The sequence below is a fragment of the Taudactylus pleione genome, unplaced genomic scaffold (assembly GCF_031769625.1).
Source record: "Taudactylus pleione unplaced genomic scaffold, aTauple2 ptg000487l, whole genome shotgun sequence".
NCBI classification, from domain to species: Eukaryota; Metazoa; Chordata; class Amphibia; order Anura; family Myobatrachidae; genus Taudactylus; species Taudactylus pleione.
In genome coordinates, this window is record NW_028284889.1 from 4329324 (window position 1) to 4343447 (window position 14124).

The 14124-nt window shown below is 48.7% G+C and overlaps 1 protein-coding gene across 3 annotated transcripts in view; it reads left to right on the top strand.

The window, feature by feature from the left end:
- TEX14 (testis expressed 14, intercellular bridge forming factor) overlaps positions 1 to 14124 on the top strand; it is a 377640-nt gene that overhangs the window by 47593 nt on the left and 315923 nt on the right. For all 3 annotated transcript variants that reach the window (XM_088449540.1, XM_088449541.1, XM_088449542.1), the window contains one exon: positions 11047 to 11212. In XM_088449540.1, coding sequence (XP_088305666.1) covers positions 11047 to 11212 — 166 coding nt within the window. The remainder of the gene's footprint in view (positions 1 to 11046; positions 11213 to 14124) is intronic.

Genomic DNA, 14124 nt, shown 5'->3' on the forward strand with positions numbered 1-14124 from the left:
TGTGTAAAGTGTATGTAACAGATCTGTTTGTAACATTCTGTGTAAACATTTCTTACTTATTCCTTGTTTACCACAAGTCGATCAGCCAAAATATCATAAGTATTTATTACAAGATTAGAAACAGACATATATAAAAACATGAATAAAAAAAATATATATTATGTTACACTAAATGTTATTATAGCTATTCAGAATGAGGTAGATATAGGAGAAATAGGAGCATAAATGTTAAAATAATTGTTAAAAAAAAGTCATTATGAAAACAAATTCCTACTTGTCTCATTCTGAGTAAAAGAGGTCCATGGTAATAGAGAGGTGAAGGCTCCTAACGTGTTTCATCTACCTTGTAGATCCCCTTGAAGAAGTCTATAAGCTAGAAGAAATGCGTTGGGGGTCTCCACCTCTCTGCTACAATGGACCTCTTTTACTCATAATGAGATAAGCAGAAATTTGTTTTTACAAGGACTTTTTTTAACAATGTTTTATGCTGCTATATCTACTCCATTCTGAATTGATATAATAAAAGTGTATTATATATTTTTTATTTTTAATTAATGGATTTTATATTTGTCTGTGTCTAACCTTGTGATAAAATACTTGTGCTATTTTTACTATTTTGGCTGATAGACTTGTGGTAATGATTAATCAAGAAATGTTAACATAAAAACTTACAAAAAAATCTGTTACATGCACTTTACATACCTAAGCACTTTAATATATCACTATTGCACAATTAAGTGCTCTGATCCAATTTCACAATTTTATACTGTACTGATATCTCCCTCATCTCTGTCACTCCTCCTATTCTTCTCTCTACCTCCCTCTCTTATCTCTGTCCTCCCTCCTCCATACATCATTTTCTCATCTCTGTCCAACTCCGCTCTGCTTCTTTGTAATCTGTTACCCTCCCAGTTTCTATCTTTATGTCATCTTTGTCCGTCCCCCTGTCTTTCTCTCTCATCTCTATCCCCCTCCCCCATTTGTCTCTCTAACTTTGTCCCCCCTCCCCCATCTGTGTCTCTCTTCTCAAACCCCCAGCCCCTATCCGTGTCTCACTCTCATCTTTCTTCTCTCTGCTATCTGTCTCATTCTAACTCATCAGTGCCACACCATGTGGGTGTGGTATAAGAGATAGACAGTAATTAGATAGACAATGTCTAGATCGACCCCAGATGTTAGACAGTTAATAGATCGACAGGTACAAAAGGTCGACACACTAAAGGTCGACAGGGATAAATGGTCAACAGGGTCAAAAGGTCGACATGAAAATGGTCAACACGTGTTTTTTTTTTGCGGAAATATCATTCAGCCCCTTGCGGGCTCGCTTCGCTCACCACGGTGCGGGCAGGACCACAGGTGAGCTGGCTCTGGCCTCTCTACAAAGATACAGCACTCGGGGGAGAAGAGATGCTGTGTCTGGGTGTCAGACAGAGAATGGCAGCTGGCGCAATCACCCCTCTCCCACCCTTACATGTCTCACTGGTTGCCCAAAACTGCAACAATTTCAATCAGGGGTACCACTGTTTGATTATTTCTACTTCAGGGTCCATAGGGTATCCACAGGATACCTTGGGGTATAGGTGTGACGTCAGTCGCAGGGCACCAAAGAGTTAAGCTTTCAGCCTCCCAGGATGCACTAGGTCCCCCTCCTATACCCCGCCCCCAGGCCAAGGCACCTCAGTTTAGTTTGGTGCCCGGCCGGAGTCGGGTGCACCTGTTGGAGTGGGGGCTAGAAGAGCCCCTGAAGCTTATTCTTCATGCAGCTGTGGCTGCACAACTGGATGAACAGCATGGACAGTCAGTCCTGACGTCCATGCTGTCTTCCCTACACCCCGCCGGTACCAGAACGCCGGTACTGATCCGGGGATGCTGGTGGGCGTCTGGGGTCACAGCTAGCGGTGACCCCAGATGCTCCGGACCATGGCCGGATTCAAGGGGGACAGAGGTAAGCAGCGGGGTCCCGCGGTGGGTCCCCGCTGATCACATGGTCCTAAGTCCCCAGGCAGGGGGCTCCCTGGGGACTGGCTGCAGCGTGGAGCCAGGCGACCAACCTGCGCTTCCACTACCCCCTGGGACAGCGGACCGCAGCAGAGCGGTAGCGCTGCGGCGTCCCAGGGGTTAAATGCATGCCAGGGGAGCGCGCCTTCCCTGTCTCACAGCCGGCGCCTCCCCCGCTGCACACAGCCCTCTCTGCACTGTGCTGACTGGTCCTGTGTCAGCGCTCCTCCCCCAGGCCAGCTTCTCTCTGCTCCTCGGCGGCCATCTTCTCTGCAACGCATGGTGAACGCTGCTGGAAGTCTGGAAGGAAGCATCGTGGTCTGGGTCCCCCCGCATACCTCTCCTCCGCTGTGGCTCAGGTCTGTGTATGCAGCGCTGTGTCCTACCAGGCCCTGTGTCTGTGTAGTTGAGTGATCAGCGCTGTTAGTGCAGGAATTGTTATTTCTCTGCATTGTATGTGACTGTGCTAGCGCTGCCTGTAACTATTCTTCACTAAACTGTCAGCTTTATTACTGTCCCTGTTCTTTCTGCTAAAGCCCTTGCGGTGCGGTGCTGCAGGGTGGTCTCTCGCCTATTTAATACTTAATTGGTGAGAGAGGTCACATACGTGGTGCCATCATGTCTGAAAGTGATTTTCCCCTCCGGCTACAGTGTACCACGTGCAAAGTACCGTTAGCGGAGGGGGAGGGTAGCGCGGAGGGCCTTTGCCGGCAGTGTTGTCCATGGCGCGGCCTATTACGGTTACAGCACCGGTACAGGAGCCGCCCTGGGCTTGTTTCGCTCAGGCGTTAACAGCTTTAGTGGGCCAGTTAGCTCCGCAGCCCGCGTTTACTCCGATGGGTTTGTCCCAGCAGTCTGTGGTGTCGTCACCCATGCAGGGGTTCCCACGACAATTGGTGGTACCCCACAGTCTCCCTATTTCCCCGCTCCCGGGTTCTCAGGAGCCAGCGTGGGTTAACTCCCTGACGAGTTCTTTACAGCACTTGTCGGATGTATTGCAAGGGGAGTCTGTGATGCGGCCTCATAAAAGGCCGGTGGCGTCTCTGTCCGCTCCTTATGAGGATGACGAAGGGACGTCTGATGATGGGGAGATTCTGGATCCTTACGATCAGGAACCTTTCCATACTAAGGACGCTGATGCTAAGTCCAAAGTATATATTCCTGGACTTATTCGGGCGGTCCGCACAGCCTTGGTGATTGAGGACGAAGTTCCCCCAGCGGCTAAATCTAAGTATGCCTTTTTCAAAGATGTGAAGGGCGATGCCACAGTCTTTCCTCTTTCGGGTCAGTTGGTGGACCATTTAGAGGAGGCGTGGAAACAACCTGGCAAAAGATACCAGCCGCAGAGACGCCTGGCGGTGGCTTATCCGTTCGCGGATAATTATTTTGCTAAGTGTGAATCCCCTCCACAGGTGGATTCTCACGTGACCCGTCTTGTCCGTAGTGCCACATTGCCGATGCCATCCATGTCCTCCCTTAAGGATGCTACGGACCGCAAGGTAGAAATCTGCCTGAAGTCCGCTTATTCCCTTGCAGGGGGGGCAGCACGGCCGGCTATGGCCATTTGCTGGGTTGCCAGAGCGATGGAGCGCTGGGCGGATTCATTAGAGGCTTCTTTTGAATCCGACTGTCCGGCCGAACAAGCGGAGTTGATTGGCAATCTCCGTGATTCGGCCACCTACATCAACGAGGCGGCTCTAGACATTAGTACTCTGGTGTCTAGAATTTCTTCAGCAGCGGTAGCTGCTCGTCGCACCTTGTGGCTGCGATCCTGGAAGGCGGACGCAGATCCAAGAAAGGTCTGGAAGCGTTGCCGTTTACCGGAGAAGTTCTCTTCGGTCCGGATCTGGATAAGATTGTGGCCACGCTGGCGGCAGCCAAATCTGCTTGTCTCCCGTCGGCCGCTGCTCCTTCTGGTTCTGGACCATCGTCCTTTCGGTCATCTAGGGCCCAGGGCAGGCCCAAACCACAGTCGTTTCCTCGACAGGCTGGCCCTAAGAAATCGGGCAAGCCCCGGAAACAGGCATGGAGTACCAGACGTCCGGCCCCCAAGCCAGATGACAAGCCTGCGGCCTGACGGTCCGGGTCTCCCCTTGGGGGATCCCAGGGTGGGAGGCCGCCTGCTGCAGTTCTCCCGGTGTTGGTCGTTCACTACGACAGACACTTGGGTTCTGGAGGTGGTCTCTCACGGGTACGCCCTCTCCTTCCGGCACAGACCCCCGGCTCGATTCTTCACCACGGGTCTACCATCAGACCGGAACAAGGCTACGGAGCTGCGGAAGGTATTGCACACTATGCTCCAGGCTGGAGTTATAGTGCCTGTTCCATTCTCCCAGAGGGGCCAGGGTTTCTATTCAAATCTATTTTTGGTACAGAAACCCAATGGGTCATATCGTCCGATTCTCAACCTCAAAGCACTCAACAAGTCTTTGCGGGTCCCGAAGTTTCGGATGGAGACCCTACGGTCCATCATTCTGGCGCTGGAACCTGGGGACTACATGGTGTCATTGGACATACAGGACGCTATGGCGGTCATGGCGGCTTCTCTGCGGCTGCAAGGAGTCCGCATGTTGCCGTACTTGGACGACCTGTTATTGGTGGCAGGATCTCCAGAGCTCCTGTTACACCACTTGGACCTGACCATTGCACTGCTGCAACGGCACGGCTGGCTAATTAACTGGCAGAAGTCCACTCTAATCCCGTCTCGGAGGATTCTGCATCTTGGAGCCTTATTGGACTCGGGACAGCAAAGGATCTTCGTGACGGAGGACAAGATCTCTGCTTTACAGTCAAGGGTGCGCAGTTGTCTGCACAGCCGCCGGGTGTCCTTACACTCGGCGATGAGGTTACTGGGCTCCATGGTGTCGGTGTTCGACATGGTGGAATACGCCCAGTTTCACTCTAGACCTCTGCAGCACCTGATCCTGTCCAAGTGGAACGGGCTGCCTCAGTCTCTGAAGTTCCAGACGATTGTGCTCACCCCGGAGGTTCGCCTGTCCCTTGCGTGGTGGTTAAAGATGACCCACCTCAACAAGGGACGTCCGTTCTGGGTTCCAAATTGGGTCCTGTTGACAACGGACGCCAGTCTTCGGGGCTGGGGAGCAGTTTCGGGTCCACACTTGTTCCAGGGCAGGTGGACACCGACAGAAGCGGAGCTTCCAATAAATATCTTGGAACTCCGTGCGGTCTTCAATGCTCTCCTGCAGGCACAGCGGTTTCTCCAGGGTCACCCGGTGCAGATCCAGTCGGACAATGCTACCACCGTGACCTACATAAACAGGCAAGGAGGAACTCGCAGTCGGGCGGCTCTCGTAGAGGTCTCTCGGATCCTGGTTTGGGCGGAGCGCAATCTTCCGGCCATATCAGCGGTCTTCATCCCGGGAGTGCTAAATTGGGAGGCGGACTTTCTAAGTCGCCAGGACGTTCATCCAGGGGAATGGTCCCTGCACCCGGACGTTTTTCAACTACTGGTGGACAGGTGGGGTCTTCCAGAAATCGACCTCATGGCGTCCCGGCACAACAACAAGTTGCCGGTGTACGGGTCTCGCACAAGAGACGAAGGGGCGTCTCTGGTGGATGCTCTGTCCGTCCGGTGGACGTTCAGGTTCGCATACCTGTTCCCTCCGGTCTCCCTTCTTCCACGGGTAATCCGGAAATTCAAACAGGAAGGAGGGACGCTCCTGTTGATAGCTCCCGCGTGGCCCAGACGGCACTGGTTCTCAGACCTTCAGGGTCTGTCCGTGGACATTCCTCTGCGGTTGCCGCTACGACCGGACCTTCTGTCTCAGGGTCCTTGCCTTCACCCGGACCTAACTCGGCTGTCTTTGACGGCGTGGCTGTTGAGACGGCCATGCTGAGGTCCCGGGGGTTTTCCAGCTCTGTGGTGCGTACCATGTTACGAGCTCGGAAACCGTCTTCCGCGAGGATATACCATCGCGTGTGGCATACGTTCTTCCAGTGGTGTCGACCGAGAGGTTATGCACCGCGGGAGTTTCGTCTGTCTCGGATTCTCGCCTTCCTGCAAGCGGGACTAGATCATGGGCTTCGCCTTGCTTCTTTGAAGGTACAGGTTTCGGCCCTATCTGTCTGGTTTCACCGTAGGATTGCTACAATCCCGGATGTGCGCACCTTTATGCAAGGTGTTCTCCGTATTCAGCCGCCCTTTGTTCCACCTGTGGCGCCTTGGGATTTGGCTGTGGTCCTGAGGACTCTCCAAGGACCGCCGTTTGAACCACTGGGCTCAGTGGATATTAAATGGCTAACAGCTAAGACTGTTTTCCTTCTGGCCGTTGCTTCAGCCAGACGTGTTTCTGAGTTAGGGGCTCTTTCTTGTAGACCCCCTTTCTTGGTTTTTTTCATGGGAACAGGGCAGTGCTCCGCACTCGGCCCGAGTTTCTCCCCAAAGTTGTTTCCCAGTTTCAGGTTAACGAGGAAATAGTTGTTCCGGCCTTTAACTCACCGGGTCTTTCCGTGGGTGAGGCCTCTTTGGATGTTGTGCGGGCCTTAAGGACTTATGTGGACCGCACTTCTTTGTTTAGGAAGTCGGACGCTTTGTTGTCCTCTATGGCTTCTGTAAAAAGGGTTGGCCTGCTTCAAAGCAAACTTTGGCAGCCTGGATCCGTATGGCTATTTCTGAAGCTTATCTTCATGAAGGCCTACCGGTCCCTCCTTCTCTGAAGGCTCATTCCACTAGGTCTGTGGGTCCTTCGTGGGCAGCTTGACGTGGTGCTTCGGCAGTTCAGATCTGCAAGGCTGCTACGTGGTCTTCTGTCCATACCTTCGTGAGGTATTACAGGTTTGACACCTTCGCCTCTCAGGATGCTTCCTTCGGGCGGCGGATTCTCCTTTCTGCACAGGAGCGTCCCCACCCTTAAAGGATACTGCTTTGGGACATCCCCAAGGTATCCTGTGGATACCCTATGGACCCTGAAGTAGAAAATATGAGATATGGTAAGAACTTACCCTTGTTATCTCTATTTCTACGAAGTCCATAGGGTTCCACAGGACTCCCGCCCTGTCGCACCTGTGCTGCAGATGGGCTTTGCTCTGGTCACCGGTTTTCCGTCTCCCTCTGGTGAGAATGTGATTCTTGTATGTGTCCAGATCTTTGTTCTCTCTCTTCCTTCTCCTCCTCCGGCCTATGGCTTGGTAACTAACTGAGGTGCCTTGGCCTGGGGGCGGGGTATAGGAGGGGGACCTAGTGCATCCTGGGAGGCTGAAAGCTTAACTCTTTGGTGCCCTGCGACTGACGTCACACCTATACCCCAAGGTATCCTGTGGAACCCTATGGACTTCGTAGAAATAGAGATAACAAGGGTAAGTTCTTAACATATCTCATATTTTTGCTTACGTTGCTTTGAATAAAAAAAGCACCCTTGTTTGAAAGAGGGGATTCTCCTCTCTGAGTGTGTAACTTTTTTAGATTTATTTTCTGATAAACAGTTATGACAACTAAAACTAAACACTTTCCTCTATTTATGATAGTCAGTGCGCTTATTTTTGAAAGAGCGAAAGACTGTCTTGCAAGTAAATAAAGCTAGGTGCACATTTCACTGATGTGTACAGGTGATCTTGCTTATTATTTGGGCAAATGTGCAGCAGATCAGATCAGCACTGATGACAACTTCAATGCAAGGGGTGCAGACTGACCTGTTGTTTACTCTGTGATTCTGCATTTATTGCGTCACAAACGAATAGGCTTATCAGGCTTTATCATAGGGTGCTGGGTCTTGAGGATGGCTCTGCCAAGGGCGCAAATAGGATGCTGTTTGTATTGTATAACTCTCAATACGATGCCCTCTATATTGTAGAAGTGTCATTAGGATGCTCTCTGTATGGCACTAGAATGCCCACTCACACAGCGCGTCTTTGTAGTGGTAACTTTCACAGATTCAAGTAATCAGACTGCAAAAAAGGCCACTGAAGGCTACTGATTACTGAATCCGAATATAAACATTGGGAGAAGCGCTACAATTCCATTTGCATAGGGCGGCTGGAACACTGAACAAATTAACTGATGTGGTCGTATGGAATGCGAATGCAGCCAGCTGTGCTTCAGCTGACAAGGTGCGACCGCACCGCCCCGCTGTGTTTTTAAAGAAGAAAATTGTTGAATGGATCTCCTCTGACTCCCTGGACTTTACTGCAGACCTGGCAATTTCTGACCGGTTTTTCCGGAAAAATCTTTTCCTAGTTATTTGACTACTCTGTAACCTAATCTCAGGGCCTGATTAACCAATTAACTGAATATGTGCTACAGACAGTGCTATTTTACACCAAGATCAAGCAGGAACTGAACCTCTCATTAACTATAACATAATGCCTGGCCCAAAATGTATTTTCCATAAGATAAGTTTAACCTTAAAGTCCCTTTTGAGTGCCTTCTTTTGTAAATACTATACATATGTATATATAATTTATATGTGTGTATGTATATATATATATATATATATAAATATATAATAATTATATATGCAATTGTTTTTCTATAGCTCTACCCCCAGTAGCTGCACTTACAGTTCCTGAAACTATTTTTCCAGAAAATACCTCTGGCTACAGATGAAAGGAGACATGTTACCCCTCTTCTTTTGTTACTTTAGACAGGTTATATTTACACAGGTTATATTTAGACAGGTTATAATAAAGACAGCTGTCAGAAAATCAAAACTAATCATTTAGAATGCATTATATTATAAAGAAATGCGTGAAGTTGTGCAAGAAGTTGATATTAATTATATTGTAAAATAAAATCTAGATGGTTTTTTTGCTGGAAATGTCTGAAATGGGTTAAATGTACTCATTTTAATTGAATATTGATTCCCTATGTTTCTAAAACATTTAAAAAATGTTATTCATTGGATAACCTCATTGTACATATTTGAATATCATTTGTTTGTGGACTGTGCTACACATATATTAGTAGTCTTTACTGTACATGTTCGAACATGATATAGGGGCCTATTCATCAACACTAAAATAACGGTTTTAAGGGCATTTTTCCTTAATGACCATTTTTTAGTATTCATTAACACAGGAGATATCACTGATTTCTCCTGGTTAAGTCTGTCTGCGTTCATTTCCACACTCCCCATACTTTGTAGAAATTAAACTATTCATCAAATTCCAAACATTATGTATTTTTGGAATTTGATGGTGTTACTACACCACTCTCAGGTTGCGTACAGCGGGATATACTTACCTGCTTTTAGCTGGGCAGGTCAGGTCTCTGTGTATTCTCCCCGCCACAATGCTGCTGCTGCCGGGCAGCGTCTCCCCTCTTATTTACTATAAACAGTTAAATAAAGAAGCACAAGTGCCACCGGGTAACAGAGGGGAGGGGAGACGCTGCCCGGTAGCGTCAGCAGCAGCATTGCTGCCGGGAACACAAGAGTAAAGTTATATAAAACAAATAAAAATCTACATCTCCCTCTGCCTGGCCACCCTGTCCTGTAGCCGCTGGGGCTGGGTGAGAGGTCATGGTCCACAGCTGCAGCCGGCTGGGTAGGTGGGAGCTGGTGCGGGGACTTAGAATCTTATGTTCAATTACCGCAGCTGTAATCAGTGCCGCTCATGCGCCGCTTCTCTGAACGTAACGGCGCATGCGCAGCACTGATGACAACTGCAATGCAAGGGGTGCAAGTATATATATTTTTTCTGCATGTAGGGTAAATACTGGCTGCTTTTGCATGTAGCCCACAAATACTGGACAGCTTTATTTTACACTACAATTTAGATCTGAGTTTGGACACACCTCTCACAAATCTTATTCTCTCTGCACATGTTATATCTGCCCCACCTGCAGTGCAACATGTGCAAATTTACTTGCTCTTTTTTGCTTTTCTCCCAACTCAGAATCTGGCCAAGTATATCATCTTAGTAAAATAAAATGTACTTGTAGATAAAATTGCACATGTAGCACACAATTTCCATATATCTCATGCAGTACAATTTATCCAAGCATAATTTTAACATTGACATATTTTACTTATAATAAAGTGACTAACCGCAGGGTTTTCTAGTGAATCATTATAAATATGAAGTTATGGAAATAACTTCAGTTTACAATGAAGGACAACCCACTGTGTGTATTTATTTTCAAGACGTTCATAATATAATTTTGTAATTCTAAAAATGTGCAGTATTCTATTCTTGATGTATCTCTATCGTAGCCAAAATGGAAAAAACTGATCACTCCTAAAGACCATCAATAAAGTGCAGATAGAATTAAGCACAAGGGGCCTGATTCAGAGCCGTTCGTAAGCGGCCGCTCGTTCGTTCCGAGCGATGTTAGCCCAACTGCGCATATACGCATGCGCTAACCAGTCAGTGCGGCCGAAATTCATGTGCTCGCAAAATAGCGAATGCCTGCTATTTTGAGTGACAGAAAGAGGCGTATGTGGGTGGTAACAGGGGAAGGTGCTTGAAAATGGGGAGTGGAGATCAGAACGCAGGCGTGCTTAAAGGTCAAAACGGGCGTTTTATGGGTGTGCATATTTAAAACAGCAGCGTCATGGACCACGTCACTGGGTTATTTTATAGTCAGAACTGCGCGCAAAATTGTGGTAGCAAACACCAACCCCAAGAATAGCGAGCAGTTCATACCCTTGTCGATGTACTCGATTAATCTAATAAATAGCGGACATGACGTAGGATGCGAGCGGCCAGGGGGCGTATTTTTCCAAAAAACGAACGCAAGTTTTGTTCGCTCGTTCAGACATAGAGGCGTGAACAGACCGCAAACAGCGAACGGTTCATTTGAATAGCCACCCCTAGTTTTAGAACGAACGACCGCAAATAGCGAGTGGCTCTGAATGAGGGCCAAGGTCCCTTAGTGTGTTGTATGTTGTATCTCTGTGGGATATTATGGTACTAAAACCTTACTTGTTTCTGGTTGCACCTCTTGAAACCTGACCCTGACTCCATACATGTGACTCTTTAAGTAGTAGCACATGGAAGACTAATGAAAACCCACATGCTACATTTTCATTTTTTGTTGTTTTTTAAAGCTAGCAAATGCATAATCTTTTACTGTTTTGTGTCATTTTTCAGCCGCTGTTTTGATTATAGCACCCCTGTTCATGCTGCTGCATTTTCCTGTAACCAGTGGATCATGAGCAAGCTCATTGATGCAGGAGGGGACTTGAGGCTTCATGATGAGAAATGCAGAAGACCATTTGACTGGGCTCTCATGGCTGGAAAGGATCAGTGTGCTCAGGTAAGTGTACTTACACAGTGGAAGCACTTTTCTTGTGCAGAATGTTTCATTTTATTACTATTACCATATTAATTATGACTAAATGAAACCTTTATCTTGCTCTGCCTTGCATAGATGATTATGTGACTGTAGATAGAGGAAATCCAGACCTCTTTTTCCCTTAGAGTAGGTGTGCACAACACACAGCCTGCAGAATGATGCTGGCTCACCAGACCAAACTAAAATGTCCATGGCTTCGCCTACCATGTTACCCTCTGGCTCATTTGTAAATGCTTGGCTGGCAGCTGTAAATATTAGGATGAGAATGTGCATCAGCCAGTCAAATGACCATGTCTGCTTGCTATTTACTTTAGTGTAGCCACAAAGATTGCTGTGTTGGCATCATTATAAGAGTAGTAGGTAGACTATGCCTCACTTCTTCCTTGTTAGCCAATTACTTTTTAAAGAGTCATCTTCTTTTCTTTGCATATTTTAATGAAGACACCTCTTCTCATATGTGCAGCCTTAAATTCTGAGATTAGGAGCGTGCAAATATCCAGTTGCAAGGCACATACTCTGCACATGTATGTGTGTATGCATATAATTTATGCTTCATAAGTTTCAATGCTAAGCATCTTTCCCAAAAATTGGCCACACCCCCACATCACATTACAACCGGCTCTGTCACTTTCATGTTAGAGCTGGTCACAATGCCTCTGAACAGCCTAGACAGTCCTAACCTCACTCTCCCAATCACCCGCACTAAAATTCGGCACCCCGGACCATCCTCCCCTTGTGGGTTGCAAAATATAAAAATTAGCCATACTGACAATGAAAAAGAAATCAACCAGCCTCTGCAGCCTTATCAGGCCAATGGCATAGTATGCATGAGGAGCCTGCTGTGCCACCCCAGGCAAGTGGTGCCCCTAGGCACATGCCTAGTGGCAAAGACCAGCATTGAAAAAAAAACAGGAACACGAGTAAATAGTAAATGCAGATGGCAAACAGGACTGAATTCACTTATTGTAATAAACGTGGACCACTAAGGGTGATAATAAACAGTATACTGTAAGACTGGACAGGTACAAAATCTGAGTGAAGGACAGGTCACTATAGTTAAACTGTGACAGGTTGAAGGTAATCGCATTTGGCATAATTGTCAAAACCATCACGTGTGAGCAACAATAGTATTACTAGACAAGAAAACTCTATAACCGGCAATGATTAGATGCTGCCAACAGACTTATACACCCACCTGGAACCAGACTCTGAGAATCAATTAGTCCAGTACAACCTAGGAAAAGTAACTCAGTGTAAACGTTTTAAGAACTACAAGATGTAACAGTAATCATAATTTTCTACTTCAGGGTCCATAGGGTATCCACAGGATACCTTGGGTATAAGTGTGACGTCAGTCATCGCGCACCATAGAGTTAAGCTTTCAGCCTCCCAGGATGCACTAGGGTCCCCCTCCTATACCCCGCCCCCGAGCCAAGGCACCTCAGTTTAGTTTGGTGCCCGACCGGAGTCGGGTGCACCTGTCGGAGTGGGGGCTAAGAAGAGCCCCTGAAGCTTTCCTGTATGCAGCTGTGGCTGCACATCTGGATGTACAGCATGGACAGTCAGTCCTGACGTCCATGCTGTCTTCCCTACACCCCCGCCGGTACCAGAACGCCGTTACCGATCCGGGGATGCTGGTGAGCATCTGGGGTCACAGCTAGCGGTGACCCCAGATGTTCCGGACCATGGCCGGATTCAAGGGGGACAGCAAGGTAAGCAGCAGGGTCCCGCGGTGGGTCCCCGCTGTTACATGGTCCAGGGGGCTCCCTGGGGACTGGCTGCAGCGTGGAGCCTGGTAAGAACCTGCGCTTCCACTACCCCCCTGGGACAGCGGACCGCAGCAGAGCGGTAGCGCTGCGGCGTCCCGGGGGTTAAATGCATGCTAGGGGAGCGCGCCTTCCCTGTCGCACAGCCGGCGCCTCCCCCGCTGCACACAGCCCTCTCTGCACTCTGCCGACTGGCCCTGTGGCAGCGCTCCTCCCCCAGGCCAGCCTCCTCTCTGCTCCACGGCGGCCATCTTCCTTGAACGCATGGTGAACGCTGCTGGAAGCCTGGAAGGAAGCATCTTGGTCTGGGTCCCCCCGCATACCTCTCCTCCGCTGTGGTCAGGTCTGTGTATGCAGCGCTGTGTCCTACCAGGCCCTGTGTCTGTGTAGTTGAGTGATCAGCGCTGGTTAGTGCAGGAATTGATTTTCTTTGCATTGTATGTGACTGTGCTAGCGCTGCTGCCTGTATCTCCTATTCTGACTGTCAGCTTTATTACTGTCCCTGTTCTTTCTGCTAAGCCCTTGCGGTGCGGTGCTGCAGGGTGGTCTCTCACCTCTTTAAAATACAATTGGTGAGAGGGGTCACATACTTAGTACCATCATGTCTGAAAGTGATTTTCCTCTCCGGCTACAGTGTACTACGTATAAAGTACCGTTAGCGGAGGGGGAGGGTAGCGCGGATGGCCTCTGCCGGCAGTGTTTGTCAATGGCACGGCCTCTTACGGTTACAGCACCGGTACAGGAGCCGCCGTGGGCTTGTTTCGCTCAGGCGCTTACAACCTTAGTGGGCCAGTTAGCTCCGCAGCCCGCGTTTACTCAGATGGGTTTGTCCCAGCAGTCAGTGGTGTCGTCACCCATGCAGGGTTTACCAAGACAATTGGTGGTACCCCGCAGTCTCCCTATTTCCCCTCTCCCGGTTTCTCAGGAGCCGGCGTGGGTTAACTCCCTGACGAGTTCTGTACAGCACTTGTCGGATGTGTTGCAGGGGGAGACTGTGATGCGGCCACATAAACGGCCGGTGGCGTCTCTGTCGGCTCCTTATGAGGATGACGAAGGGACGTCTGATGATGGGGAGATTCTGGATCCTTACGATCAGGAACCTCTCCA